The sequence below is a fragment of the Podarcis bocagei genome (genome assembly GCF_964188305.1).
Source record: "Podarcis bocagei genome assembly, chromosome: 5".
Lineage (NCBI taxonomy): Eukaryota > Metazoa > Chordata > Lepidosauria > Squamata > Lacertidae > Podarcis > Podarcis bocagei.
Window position 1 is genome coordinate 45,254,223 of NC_138129.1, and position 16,102 is coordinate 45,270,324.

Sequence of the window (16,102 nt, forward strand, 5' to 3'; positions counted from 1 at the left end):
ATACCACCCTCAGTTTTCTGTTCCCAACAATAAGGAAATTTCAACTTTTGAAGGAATTTTGATGTGACCTCAGAATGAGGAAGAAAAATAGAAGCCTATTTCCAAGAGGAAGAGAATTTCTGAGACAGAATAGTTGTTGGCACAGACCTTGTGCTCATCACCACCTGATTGTAGCACGCCTTGACCACACACACATAGGGGAAATGCTCTTTCGATTTCCCAATCACTCTTTTTGGGTGCGAGTAGCTATAAATGCCACAGGCAAAGTGAGCTGAGACAAATTCTGAGGAGCAACCACCAGCTTTCTTCAGAACAGGAGGGCTGTGCTGAATCTGTACTCACCATGGGCCGAGCATTCATTTTGGCGTGTAAGTTTGGCTTCAATAGCATGTCTATGTTGGATGTTGTTGTTTTGCTAGATTTCACTCATTAAGATATGCTACTGTGCAATGCGCTCTTATTGGGAATGGAGGAGAACTTTGATCCAGTTCATACTGAAAAAGTAAGCATATGTAATTTGCACTTCTCAAAACAATAGGTCAGGCATAAACAAACTCGGCCCTCCAGATGTTTTGGGACTATAACTCCCATCATCCCTAGCTAACAGGACCAGTGGTCAGGGATGATGGGAGTTGTAGTCCCAAAACATCTGGAGGGTCGAGTTTGCCTATGCCTGCAATAGGTGTACCAAAACTCAGGCATCCTTCAAAATGTGCACCTATCTGAATTTTGCAATGCAGTTGTACAAAGGTTGTACAAAGCATACAAATTTTGGGGTAAAGTGTGCACATAAATGCATATATTTGTGAAAATAATTTTAAAAATGCATTATCCTTGGGGAAATTGCTTTGCAAGAGTTTGTATATTTGGAGAAATTTGTACTAAAATGCTGTTGAGTTTTCCTAAGGACTTAAAATCACAAAAAGATTTTGATTGAATCTAAAAAGATTAAATTACAGGTCCTAAGTTTGCCTGTGCTGACTGATTTGGGCTTCAAGATTAGACCCCATTATTTGAATTATATTCTAAGGTACTATTCCACAGCCGTAGACAACTTTCTGATGGTGTGGCAGAAGGTTTGTATTGAGTGAATTCTGAAAGAAAAGCAGATGGGGGAATGAGAGAGAGAGGATCTGAATTACTTTAAGAATAAACCACCAGTAGATTGTGTCAAAAAGGGGACTTTGGCTAATGGTGCAAAGGGTTAAGACACACACTGGTTGAAATTTCTCCTTCCTCCCAACTATTAAAGCTTGAGACCAGAAGCAGTGCCTTCTTTTGCTTCTAGTCATATGAGAAAAGGCAAAGACACCCTAACACTTCATTTTCTGTTTGGGAAAATATACCATCCATCACATTCTAACCTTTATCTGAATGACCTCAAAAACCTTCATAACATTCACCATCATTTTAGCTGTTGGTTATTGGGTTAGCAGGATGGATGAGAAACTCTTTCAATAGCACAGGAAATTAAATGTTATTGAAGAGGGGCAAGCTTGAGATTTATGGGTTACAGAACATGTAGCCAAAATGATATCATTTGTCTTTCATTTTGTATATTCTATTGAGGGATTAAATACCATTGGTACAGTATTTTATAATACATGGCTGGACCTATTGTAGAGGAACACATTATGATGTTCAGGCATGTGGTTATTTGATATTGGTGTTTTAATCATTAGGACAATTCAATTTGGTGTTTTAGTCTATAAAACTAATTCATGTACGGAAAATGCTATTAGTGCTAATAATAATGCTATTAACAATTATCATAACAGAATCAACTTACTGGAAGGTTCCAAAGTATCCAGCTACCTGTCTAATATCTTCCATTTTCATTTTTCTCTAGGTTTTGCCATCTTGCTGGTTTTTCACTGCAGTAAGTAAGCCTTCCCAGAGTTGTTACTCGCTTAGAACAAGCCAAGTGAAAATCAGGCAGAGTAAAGCTTGGGTTTGTTGGGCTTCGTTAAGACATTTCCTGCTTTAGAATAATCTACCGCATGCTGTGCATGATGGAGCCAGTTAGACAGAGCCAGGTGTCAGCACCTAGCACAAACACCTGGCATTGCTCACCTGGGCATGATAGGTTGAACATACATATCATGCCAATCCTGGCCCAATAGCATTGGCTACCAAATAGTTTCCAGGCCCAATTCAAAGTGCTGGTTTTGACCTATAAAGCCTTAAACAGCTCAGGGCCGCAATGCCTTAAAGACTTCTTCTCCCCACAATTATCATCTGAGACCCTTCTTTGTGTGTCCCTTCCGTCAGAAGACTGGAGGGTGGCAACATGAGAATGAGCCTTTTCCGAAGTGGCTCCCCCCTGGAATGGGCCTTTTCTGTAGTGGCTTCCTCTGCAGTGGCTCACCTGGTGTCTTTGTCACATATCTTTAGGCACCAGGCAAAACATTCCTCTTCTCCCAGGCCTTGGGCTAATTAAACAATCTCTGGCTTTTTAAAGGGGTGCATTGTTTGCTACTATGGTGTGGATTTTTGTGTTTTTATATTGTAAACTGCCTTGTGATACTTGGCAGTAAAGAAATTTATTTATTTATTTAATAATAGGTTCAGTTTCAAACTTTGTCTCTCCCATATATGAAAGGCATATCTAAATTCTAAAACTATAAACAACTTGTTTATCTATTTCCTCTCCACTTCTCTACAAATATGGGTGGGCAAATATAGTAAAGTAAAAAATCCAGCCATATTATTGATATGATGAGAGCAAGGCTGTAACCTTAAGGTGTTATGTCCCCACATTGGACCTCTATCATCAGTAAGGCCAGGATGGGTGGATGTTTCTGTGGAAGCAAGTAGGGCAGATCTGACCTTGGAACTCCCTCACCAAGAGTGGGGTTCATTCTCAAACGAGAGAGAGAGAGAGAGAGATTGGGGCGGGAGAGATAGTTTGCATCAGTACAATCTCTCAGAAGCTGTAGGAATGCACAGTTAACAGAATATTACCTCAAGGTAAGTTATTTTGTCATCAATTCCAGATTTTTACACGCACTTTCATCTTTGCAGGCTCTGCTTTCAAACTGGTTTGCTATTTCACCAACTGGGCTCAGTACAGACAAGGTGAAGGGAAATTCCTCCCTCAGAACATTGATCCTAATCTGTGCACTCACCTCATTTATGCATTTGCGGGAATGTCAGAGAACAAGATCAAAACACTGGAATGGAACGATGAAACACTCTACAGGGATTTCCAGAATCTCAAACAAAAGTATGGAGAGGGCTGGGGAGGAAGGATGACTTTTTTTGAATTTCCTAGAACTAGGATCTAAACTTGTATGAGTGCTCCCATTTTCTGATAACAGGGAATTCTGGGCTTAAGAATTGTATAGAGTTTGGTTAATGAGATTTGAAGGTGGAAAATTGGTCAAGCCAACACCTTTATATAATGCTGTGTCATTCACTGTTTCTTAGGAAGAAGCTTCACTTCCCCATGGAGGTAAAAGGGGGTGAGACCTAGCTGAGTCTAAGAATCTAACTCTGTGATCTTAACCCCTTCATGTACTAACTAGCCCTATGCTTGCTAGTAAGGTTTAAAAGCAATTTCCTATGCTCCATACCCTCAAACCCAAGTTGGGACTTTGAAAGAAAACTACATACAGTATGCATGATCTGTTTGTGTACACTGTTTTCCATGCAGCTGGGAAATATATGCAGAAAAGCTAGCTTCCATGAGTAGCACAAATGAACTTCACCGGGAATGATCAGAGATATTTGTAAGCTCAGCTGTGCAAGACAAAAAAAAAAAAAAAACTGAACTCTGTTCCTCTCTTCTCCTCCTATCTAGGAATCCAAGACTGAAGACACTTTTAGCTATTGGTGGATGGACATTTGGAAGTCAAAAGTAAGACCTGGGCATGGGGTTTCTAAAAGAGGAACTTCATCATGAGTAGGCAATATGTATTAAAGATGGGTGTTTGCTTCAGTCAAATCCTGAATGCAGAACTGAAATACTGTAGCTGCTTCAGAGAGATTTGGGAGAAGTCCACAGTGAAGTGAGGTCCCTATGAAGTGATTCAAATTGCACCAGGCATTTCCAAATTCCCAAATCAAGGTCCAGACCAAATATTGTGTTCTGTGCCGCTCTGTAGCATATCCCATTCCCTCCCCCTTCTCAATAATAATATGCATCATGAAAGTTTCCTGTTGCAATCCCCTAGAACCCCATCTTTCTATTTCATTCATTCATTTTTGCATTGCATTGCATTTACTAGATGTTCTGGCGAGTGTGTAAGGAATTCCAAAATAAATAAAAATGACAGATAACTAAAATGCAATGATAACAGCGCTAAAAGGAAGCTAGGGGGGGAAAATCAAAGTTTGTAGCAACGATGCATGTTTTCAGTTTCATTTGTTTTCATAAAGCAAACGCAGGTTAAAGTATCAGATTTAAAAGGAAGCATAAGGTGTGAAGTTCATTAGGTGAAGGTTTATTAGAAGGTTGTTTCTTTAGTAGCCACCCATCATATTCTGGATGGTGGAAGCACTTAGAGAAGTGTCTTCATAAATGATCTCTGAGCATTTGCAGGTACATACAGGGAATGGTAGTCATACCAATACTGTAGCATCAAACTGTGGTGGGGTTTTAAAGGTCAAAATCAACACTTTGTGATTTGGGCTGGAAGATGATGTATTACCATAATACGCTCAGAGGCAGAGTCCCAGCCAGTACTTGCAGCCATTTTCCATCTTGCTCTCAGTTTCTAGACTGTATTTTAAAAGAGCCTCATTTCCAATGTGTTACACAGATACAGTAGCCAACATGGTGCCCTCCAACTATTATTGAACTACAACTTCCATTAGTCCCAGCCAGTGTGGTCAGTTATCAAAGATGATGGGAGTTGTACTCCAGCAACATCTGGAAGAAGCACATTGACTACCTCTGAATTACAGTAATTTGAATAAGGCCTGAATAACAGAAACCAAAAAATCTACTCCATCCATGTAGGCTCATAGTTGGCACACCAGCCTAAGCTGCTATTTAAAGTTAAGTTGCCAATTTTCATGAAGGTATTATTTTTTTTAATTGGGTGGCAATGTTAAGATGCTTTTGAAAAAAAACCTGGAAGAAATTAAACATGCCTCATTCCACCACACCCCCTCTGTACTGAGGCAAATAGCTTCAGAATAATTTAAAGGTCACATGGCCATGAAATTGAAATACTGAGAACTATGCATATTAGTGCCAATCTTCCATCTCATGTTAACCACAGTGCTGAAAATGCCCACTGAAGCCAGTCCTTCAGATTCATCTAACAAAGGCATTACAGTTGGAACATTAACTCTGAGAAGCATATGTTCTCAGAATAATCACACACTGTGGTTTACCTCATTTCTCCCTACTCCCAAGTCCATTCTTTGGAGACAAATCAGGTCAGGGGCATGCTTTATGGAAGCAAAGCAAAAACAGATTGAACAATGAAGTTTCTCCCATGGCTTGATGGAATAAAAGGAAAGTCTGTTCCTGTGTTACGTATTCTGTGGGGACACTGCCTGATTTGCCCCAAGGCTCCAGTTGTAGACCTGTTCTTCATAAGATGGCATTGTTGGTTGGCAGCAGAAATACTGTAAGCACCAGTTATGCTTTTCCAAAATTAACAACTACCAATACACCAGAGTGTGTGTGCTTATGCAGCCAGTATGGTAGCCTTCACCATTCTGGTGCCTTCTGAATGTTTTGGACCACATCTTCCATGGCACTGGACTATCGCAGCCATGAACTGTAAGAAATAAATAGGCAAAGACTACAATTTGGTCTTAATGACTTGATTCTCTACCTATCATGGGTGCTGTAAAATTAGACATACCGGTATATATTTTTTGCATTGGCAGGGGACTGTTAGGGGTGGAATCGAGACCTCCAGCATGTACTGCTGATCATTTAATGCCACACAAGCATCTTTGTGGCTTTGGGAGTGATGAGAGGTGCTACAAGAGCCAACCATGAGCCCAGGTGATGGGTGATGTAAGCTCCAGTCATGGAGGGGGGTTGTCCAGATCTGATGGCTCCTCAGGGTCACTGGTAGTACAGAGATCTGCTGTGGGCCCTGCTCTTCCTAATTTGCTTCTGAGGAGACTACGTTTGAGGTCTGAGCAGGACTGAACCAGGACACCAGAACATGGTGACCTTGCAGTGAAGCAAAACAGCAGCATGTTGGAAAACTAAAATCAAACAGCAAAAGCTTGTGGGTGGACAAAGTCTTCTTCAGCAACCATCTGAAAACTAAAAGACAAGGGTCCAGTGGATAACCAAAGGGAAGATATTTTGTATTTTCAGCACCATCACTGTCTCGGGTGCCAAACAAAACAGCCACGATGTGTATCTTTTTGACTTGAATTGCTTCCCTTCTAGGTTCTCTGCTATGGTAGCTACTCCTGACACACGTCAGACATTTATTAATTCTGTGATACAATTCGTGCGAAATTATGGTTTTGATGGCCTGGACCTAGATTGGGAATATCCTGGAGCCAGAGGCAGTCCTGCAGCTGATAAAATGCGTTTCACTTCCTTGGTTCAGGTACAGTAAAACTCAGCAAATCACCATCAACCAATTCTACTGTCTGGCTGCAGATTCCAGGGGCAACTTCTGTGCACAACAGGCAATGAATTTAATAGGAATATCAGGGAGAGCTGCAAAGAGACAATATGAATTATTGTTTTCTCAGTGAACGGATGGAATCAAATTACAAGATTCAGACTTGTGTCAAATCCCAGGCTGGGCCAAGGTGTTGTCCAGAGACCAACCCCTAGATATGCCTTTGTCTCGGTTATGAAAGGGAAGTTGACCAACCAGTCAAGATATCAGAACTGTGTATACAAATAGAGCCCTAGACCAGCAAAACTAAATTATGTGAAATGTGAAAGCTTGTGTAAATCACCAGACACATCTGGAGTGGTTTTTGAGACAATATGGAACAAGGGGCTTAAAGATAGGTTCTTGTGCCTCAAGTAGTGAGCTAATAGGTTGAACCTATAACATATAGGTAAGATAATGTATAAATATTCCATAAGCTAGCCCTACAGTATGGTCTGAAGGTACACGAGGCCACCACCTTGTTGCAACTAAACAGGTTTGTATCTGGTCATCTGCCTGAATGGGTAGCCACCTGGGAACTACATGTACTTTGCCTTGGGTTCCAGAACAGAAGAAAGGTATGGGATGTAAATGTAATCAAAGCATATGGAATTTTCAATTAGTTCTGAGGGAAAGTGATTGAATCAGTAGGTCTCTACCTACACTTCCGCTCTTTACTGGGAAACCTCTTCTGCTTTGATTCAATTTAGATTTCCCTTTTTATTGATTGATTTTAATTTGATTTATTGTATTTCTATGACGCTTTTCATTCAAATGAATCCCAAAGCAGCTTACAAACAATAAATTACAACATGATAAACCATAATAGAACATCACAAATATAGTATAAATCGTATAAAATTGTCAATGAAACAATTACAATCTATAAAAAAGCAGCTGAAAAATAAACCGAACATCACAATTGCAACAAAAGTCATATTGTATGATTAACAAATCAATACGGCATTTATAATCTATAAAACAATATTAACAACTTAACAAAATAGCAGCTGGAAAAAAAGCTAAGCACTGTTAAGTTCATGCCCACTCTCATAACTCACAATCTTTCACTCTATTTGGTTCATTAAAATAAACATAAAATACAGTACACATAATATACATCAGCTCAACCAAATGCTATACTAGCTGGGGTCCTCATGTAGTGGGTGATGGAGGAGACAGTGGGGCTCTCTGGCCTACTGCCAGTGGCAAGGTAGGTATTGACTCCAGGTAGCCTGCCCAGGTGCCGTTGATGAGGAACTCACCCACATCGCTCTCAGTAATAAGGAAATGTGAGAGGAGCCTGTCCCTATTCCAGCTTCTTCAGCTGCATCTTGGCCAACCTGATGTCAGGGAAGGAGGAGGCTGCTGAGGGGAATGAGGGGGGTGGCTGGTTGAGTCCATCAGGCAGGAGGGAGAGGCCATGATTAACATGCTGAGAGCACCTCAGCAGGATCCTGGAGGCCTGGATGAGCTCGCATCCAATGACTCAGAGCTGTGTATCTGTCTTGGTGTCCATGCAAGGCATGAAGCAGAGGTCATCGGCCAGCATGGGTGAAGCAGGAGATGTGGGGGTGGGCCAAGAAGCTAGAGAGTGTGGAAATGGGGATGTTTCCATCTCTTCCACATCCTCGAGCTTTAAGAGAAGGACAAAAGCAAATTTAATTATTGTTCTACTCAACTATTTGCCTTAGGAAATGGCGAAAGAATTCCAGGCAGAAGCACAACGGACAGGAAAGGAAAGGCTGCTGCTGTCTGCTGCTGTGGCAGCTGGGAAGGAAACCATTGACAATGGCTATGAAGTGGACAAGATTTCCCAGTGAGTATGATGAGGCACTTATGAACCATGAAGGGAAATTAATGGTGGCAACTCACAGGCAGCTTGCATTTGTTACTTGAGAACCAGTTTAGTCCAATAATTTCAAATCATGGTTGACAAATCATGCCAGTGGGCAAATGCATCCACTCAGGATTCTTATGCTAGAGATGGAATAAACATATTCGAATTCCCCTTGCAGGTCTCTGGACTTCATCAACCTGATGACATATGACTTTCATGGATCTTGGGAACGCGTTACAGGACATGTCAGCCCTCTGTACCCTGACACCGTAAGTGTTAAATATTTCCTAGCAAATTGTAGCCTCTCATTTTAATTGAAAGTAAAGAAAATGTCCAAAGATACAAAGCAAACCCACTATTTCTTGGTCCTCTAGATCAGCCTTTACCAAGCTCCTCATCCTGTGAAAGGTTTCCAATATGGAACTGGGATAAAGTTCTTGGCTGAAATAATGTACAAAAACAGATCAAATACGTATTGAGATACAGTATATGAAATACATTGAGATACAATATATATTGTGATATAATGCATGCTTAAATGCCATTGTTATGGCTTTGTATCGTTTTAAAAATATTCATCATTGAATAATGTGGAAATGGGGTTGACTAAACTAATGAATGGATATATGAGAATTTGATACAGACTGGGAAAAGACTCATGTCTCCATCCATAGTCTACTGAGTCGTGGCTGCTGGGAAACTACAGGTCTGTGGAGCAACAAGAGATCTGAACAGTAAAACTGGGCAACATGCATTGATATCATGCTTTCTATCTCATTGCCTCATCAAGGACAATGCTGTGAAGTACTGGATGGGCAAAGGAGCACCAGCTGAAAAGCTTGTCCTGGGAGTTCCTCTCTATGGACGAACCTTTACCCTTTCTTCCACACAAAATGGGGTTAATGCGCCAGCCTCAGGACCAGGGACAGCTGGCACTTTCACCAAAGAGGCTGGATTCTTGTCTTATTATGAGGTAGGAAAGATGCTTAAATATATATATTGTTAGGCTTGCCCCACTTCTCTAAGTGGTGAGACGTTCCAGGAGTAGAGTGCTTGCGAACGTTTATGTTTTGCAATACTGGGTTGTTGTGGGAGGTTTGTTTTACGTTTTACAAATACAGGTTGTGTATAGGTGGAGGCACTTAAATACTGCAGAAGAAAGCTGCCTCATCAGATCTCCAGAGAGAGGGCACCCCTGATACCACTAACTTCCAGAGCCCCCAAAACTCACCTCTATTTCGCTCTACAAAAATGGCAACCCCTTTCTTCTTGCAGACCTACGTTACGTCATCCTCGGCTGAAGGAGCAACACATGCCCCTTCCCCAGTGTGGTCCTATATATATAAAAAAACCTAGCTGTCCAACATTTTGTTGTCATGGGGACACATCTAGTGCTGTACTGAAAAATCCCATTCCTAATATTTTTGCAGGGCCATTTGCAGTGACTTTATTTCCAGTTACTTTCTTGTGGGTGTGAAATATAGTCGCAAAGTGATTTCATGCTCTTTATTCAGCTCATAGTGGTGAGGAGGAATGAATGAAAGTCCCCTCAAAGTATCTGCTTTATATACATTATTTACACAATGGGCTGCACATGATTGGTTAATTCTGGAATTCTACTGTAAGCCAATCAGGTTGTGGATTCACTTATATCTGGAGCATGATTGGGCGGTTCCTGCCAACCAATCATACTGCTGCATTGTTCTTGGACCAATCAGACTGCTGCATTCTGAATCCTATTGTTCTAGGACCAATCAGACTGCTGCAGTTTGGATCCTATTCAACTCAGTACATAACAGGGTGAAATCAGTTAATTGCCATGTCTCCCTCTGCACTGTTGGGCTGGGCACTGGGATGGCAGAATCCAGAGGAAAATGAGGAGACATAGAGGGGGCTGAGGCTGGAACAGATGGAAGCCCTTCCGTTCCCACCACATGGTCCCTCCCCTCTGGCTCCAGTGTGGCTCCAGACTTCCAGCTGCCTCCCCTCCTGAGCAGGTCTTAATAAAAATTCATTTTCTTATCTAGAATTAGGAGCATCTGCTACTGTGTTTTGATCATGGCAAACCCGCTGCCTTTACTTTCCCCCACCCCAATTAACTAATTTCCTCAAACTTATGGACACATACTTCCCTTTTCTGTTCTGCTTTTCATGCCACACACATCCTCAGATTTGTTGAGAAAGTTGTGGGCAAACTTCAGGACAGGGCTCAGAACACACAATCCAAGAAGGTTCAAAGTGGGGTTATTGGGTTGTTGTTTCTGTTTTTATTAGGTATTTGGTGGTTTTATATCTTGATTTCATTCTGTGAACTGCACTGAGACCCCCCGGTTATAGGGCGGTATACAGTGGTACCTTGGTTTGCAACCGCTTTGGATTACAACCGTTTTGGATTACAACCACGTCAAACCTGGAAGTGTGTGTCCCTTTTTTGGATTTAAACCAATGGGGGGGGGAGGCCCCATTGGCGAAAGCGCACCTTGGGTTACAACCTGTTTTGGTTTACAACTGGACCTCCAGAACAGATTATGGTTGTAAACCAACGTACCACTGTATAAATTCCATAAATAACAATAATCATAATCATAATCTGCACTATACATTTAAAGCATCATGCCTCTTTAAACAATCGTGGCTTCCTCCCTGCCAAAGAATGATGGGAAATGTAGTTATTAAGGGGGCTGAGAGTTGTTAGAAAACTCTTATTCCCCTCACAGAGCCACAGTTCTCAGAGTGGTTTAACAGTTAATTTCTTTTCCCAGGGGCTCTGGGAATTTTAGCTCTGTGAGGGGAATAGGGGTCTTCTAACAACACTTGGCAGCACTAACACTGTACTGTGGCTGGTGGAGACTCTTCAAGGTCCCCAGTAGAAGTCTTTCCCAACACCTGTCATGTGCATGTGGCCTACCACTGAGCTATGGTCCCTCCTCAGGTCAGCAATCATTCTCTGTTGTATAATATATTTCCAAAACTTCCTGGAGTAGCGTTAAAACCCCTATTTTGCTTTACTTATTTTAAGGGTAAGGCACCTGATACAGACAGCTTTATGAACATAAGAGAAGCCTGCTGCATCAGGCCAATGGCTCATCTAGTCCAGCATCTTGTTCTCATAGTGCCACCAAGATGCCTCTTTGAGACCTGCAAGCTGAGCATGAGCACAACAGCACTCTGGCCACCTGCAACTTCCAGCACCTGCCTATTATTCAGAGGCACAATGCCTCTGACTGTGGAGGTGCAAGATAGCCATTGTGGCTGGTAGCCATTGGTAGACTTGTCCTCCATGAATTTGTCTCTCTGAAAGCCATCCAATTTGGTGGCCATCACTGGTTGGTGAGGGACACGCTCCATAGTTTTACTATGTGCTTTGCAAAGAAGTGCTTTCTTTAATCTGTCCTAAATCTTTCACCATTCAGCTTCATTGAATCTCCATGAATTCTACTGCATGAGAAAGGGAGAGGAACTTTTCTGTATCCACTTTCTCCGTGCCATGCATAATTTTATAAACTTCTATCATGTCATCTTTTCTCTGAACTAGATGCCCCCAAATGCTGAAACCATTCCTCGTAAGAGGAAGCTTGCTCTATCTCCTAGGTCATTTTAACTGCCCTTCTTGCAATTGCAACAGGCTCTGATTTCTACACCTCCGTAATGGGGAAGTTGTCTGACCTCAAGTGTCTCAATTCAACCATGTGGTAACACAGCCATGCTCCAATCTATTTTGTTTCAGATCTGCAACTTTAATAAAGGTGCCACCACAGCAGTGATTCCAGGGGGGAATGCTCCCTATTCCTTCAAGGGAAATCAGTGGGTAGGATACGACAATGTGGACAGCATTAAAACTAAGGTAACAATTATACATATATTTGCTTTTATCTGTACAAAACATTTAGTGGAGCTCAGTCAATGTTATGCTTCAAAATCATCACCTAGTAAACATGCTAGCAAGCTACATAATTACTAGATAATAAAGATACTAGGTTCTTTAAGGACCACTTTGCTATGTAGAATGCAATTTCCAATAGGAATTAAGGTGTCAGGGGCTGGACTGAGGAGGAATGGTGGGAGTCCCCCCCCCCCACTTTTCCTGAGGACAGGAGGACAGTATTGATTTAGAACAGTGGTTTGCAGAGGGGCATAGTCCAGAGGGGGAAAGCTGGGAAATACTGGGTGAGGAACAACTAGAAGAGGAAACACCAAGAGAGAGACAGCTGGCAGATTCAGTGTCATTGGACAGCATTCCTGACCCACTTGTCCCCCCCCCCTTCGCCTAAGACTAGAAGGGCTTTGAGAGTGGTAAAACAGAAAGCACAGCGGCAACAAACTCAGATTACCCAACATAGGAGTGACGTAGATTAATGGGGACAGAGGGGCTGAACCTTTACTGGGAGCATCGCCATTTCTAGAGAGATATGCATTACTTTGTCTTTCACTGTGATTATTAAAGAAACTAACTGGTAAGAACTCTCCTTTCATTTGATCTGTTTATTACTGCCACCGGGGGAGAGATCTGATTCCCTGAAGTCTGACATAAGCTGAGGTTTTCACTGCCTATAGTGATTAGGGTGTTGGACCTGGGAGACCATGGTTCTAATTCCCACTCAGTGATAAGCCTTCCTGGGTGACCCTGGGCCAGTCACCATCTCTCAGCCCAACCTTCCTCACAGTGCTGTTGTGAACATAAAATGTGGGAGAGGTAGAACCATGTACACCACTTTGAGTTTCTTGGAGGAAAGGTGGGATATAAATGTAATCAATCAATAAAAACACATGCAGTGGGTAGCTATGGTTCACCATGCTTTTCCAAGGACAAAATGCTTAATGTTGAACAATAGCAGCCAGTGATAGGGTGATGTTGCAGAGCTGCTCTCCCAATACTGACATCACTGCCGCTTACATGGGTAGGGTGGGACAAGGCACTGGGCTGCATGGATGTCCTGATGGAAGTGCTGGATTGGCTCTAGCCATAAGCTGCAGTGATGCTAGTGTCTGGAGGTGAGCTCTGTCCCACCACTCCAGCAACTGCTCATATTGAAATTGTCAGTTGTCATGATGATTTACTTTTGTCTTGGACTTTACTGTTAAAGGCAGCATACTTACAGACCTCTGAATATTCTAATTTCCTTCTTAAACAGGAGCCATATTCATTGCCCTAGAACGGTTCTCACCATTATTATTACTCCCACAAGCCTTTGAATTCCTGTTTCTATTTCTCTCAGGTCAACTATCTGAAAGAAAAGAAGCTGGGAGGTGCCATGGTATGGGCCATGGATCTGGATGACTTCAGTGGTTCTTTCTGTGGCCAAGGAGCATACCCACTCCTCCAGACTCTGAAGAGAGAACTTGGCTCCACAGGTTAATCCTTTGTTATTATATTTGTTTTTCTTGAAATCCTCAGTCACAAGGCCTGTAGGGAACTAAATATTTACCCAACACTCTTACTTCATTCTGGCTTCCTGTTATATAGCAATAGGTAGTTGCACCCATGATATAAGAAGAAGAAAAAAGGCCTCTGTGAAAAGGGGAGTTTCTTGTCTCCCTTTAGGCCTCTGGTTGTGCTTAAATAAACTCGTTTAACCTAAAACAGCTCTCTTAGGCTGTGCATTTCTCCTCCTCTTCATGCAACACACCAGGGAATGAACAATCAAGGCTGTGTAAGCACATAAGAGCCCAGTTGGGTCAGCCCAAAAGTCTACCTATTCCACTATCCTCTTTCCCACAGTGGCCAACCACATGCTTCTGAGAAGCACACAAGCAGGACGTGAGGCACTAGGTCTCTCCTACTGTCCCCCTCCCCCAGCAACTGTGGGGTGCTGCCTCTGATCTTGGAGGCAGCATATTCTCCCCATGACTAGCAGCCCTAGCTTCCAAAATTTCATCTAATCCCTACCTTGAAATCCATCTAATATGGTCAGCGCCATTTCTTGTGGAAGCAAGAAATCCCATTATTTAACCAGTTAACCGTTTCTGACTCTCCCACCCTTCATTGGGTGACTCCAGGTTCTAGTATTATGAAGGAAGGAGAAAAACATTTTCTCCACACCATGCCTTCTGTTTTATGAACATTTCCCACACACCACTTCTCTGCACCAAACAGCACTTTCCCTGGTTCCTTTTCTACTGATATTGAAAGGTTCTCTTTGTGTGTGACTAATTTCACCCCATCCCCATTAAATTTCAAGTTAGATTTCAGCACCATTTAATTTATTTCATTATTCTGGAACATCTGAAGGCCACCTTTCCTTGATTGAGCAATCAAAGGCGTACCTCACACTCCAAGCTTAAATTTGCCACAGCATCCTAAAAGTCAATGTGCACAGAAGCCTTGCATGTGGTACCAGAAACAAGAAGTCAGAGGAAGAGGCAGAAGAGGCAGCTGCATTGCTGGAGCCTTTCATGAGTGCCAGCTCCAGATATATACAGTAGTATTATATTTTTTATATATATATATATATATATATATATATATATATATATATATATATATATAAAAAATCTTTTTTAAAAGGCTAAACTATCTGTATTCTTCTTCTGGCAGGCCTGGCACCAAACCCCAAACCTCCAGTTCCTGCTGAACCTCCAAGACCTGATGTGCCACAACCTGATGCGCCACAACCTGATGTACCACAACCTGATGCACCTACAGCAGACACCTTTTGCCTTGACAAGGAGGATGGGATCCATGCTGATTTGCAAGATGCCACAAAGTATTATATGTGCGCACACAAAAAGACTTTCAGCATGCCTTGCCCAACAGGACTAACTTTTGACAAGCAGTGCAAATGTTGCAATCATCCTCAATAAAGGGCTTCTAATATAGGCAAACCCCAAAGATGACATTCCGTTGTCTTCAGAGCTAAGTACTTCAGAGCTAAGTGCTTTGCTGTCCCTGTAAAACTGCCTATACTTCCAATATGTTCATCTGCATATTTCTCCAAGTCTTTAACAAATAGGGTTATAGTATCTGCTTCTGCTTTGCACTAAAGAACAACGCACCAGCCAGCAAGATATGAGCACTTCATAATAGTTTGCTTATACAATATGTAGCCACTTGCTCCCTATTTCTGATAATTGTAGCAAAAGAAAATAAACTAATTTCAACTAAAAGTAGTTAGAGGCTTGTTTTGTTGCATACCTAGCAGGCAACCAGCTCCGTGAATTCATTTTAATAATAACTGGTACTAAACATGTATTTCAAAACATTCTCTCTGTTTGGTTCATTTAAAAAAAACAAACCCACAAGGAACAAATTTAGGATCCAAAAGAGTGACATTTCTGCTTTTGCTTTAGTATCTAATAACTTTGCAATTCTTGGCTCTATGTATGACGTGTGCATACACACGAAAGCTTATACCAGAACAAACTTAGTTGGTCTATAAGGTGCTACTGGACAATTTTTTATTTTGTTTATTTTTATTTCGACTGTGTCAGACCAACAGGGCTACCTACCTGAATCTAGAAATTGGAAACTTATTTCTGGTAGCTGTGCCCAGCATTTCTGCCAATAGATGGCACTCTACACTTCTCTAACAAATAATGTTCTATATTTTATCAGATAATTGTTCCTTTTATCTTAGTACCGGTAGCTCAACCATGCTCTTGAATTTAAGCTTACAGCTATTTTGTATTTATTGTTTCCACTAGGGCTGAAATATACATGTGGCACAGAAGAACT

At 41.7% G+C, this 16,102-nt stretch overlaps 1 protein-coding gene across 1 annotated transcript; it reads left to right on the forward strand.

Annotated features, from left to right (window-relative positions):
* Positions 1 to 235: 235 nt before the first annotated feature.
* Positions 236 to 15,534, forward strand: LOC308586673 (chitotriosidase-1-like). Its single transcript, XM_081193526.1, has 11 exons — positions 236 to 368; positions 1,850 to 1,879; positions 3,025 to 3,226; positions 3,803 to 3,859; positions 6,368 to 6,533; positions 8,285 to 8,409; positions 8,609 to 8,699; positions 9,221 to 9,403; positions 12,158 to 12,274; positions 13,647 to 13,782; positions 14,966 to 15,534. The coding sequence occupies exons 1-11, from the start codon at positions 344 to 346 to the stop codon at positions 15,229 to 15,231; spliced, it is 1,398 nt and encodes a 465-aa protein (XP_081049652.1). The 5' UTR covers positions 236 to 343; the 3' UTR covers positions 15,232 to 15,534.
* The last annotated feature ends 568 nt before the right edge of the window (positions 15,535 to 16,102 follow it).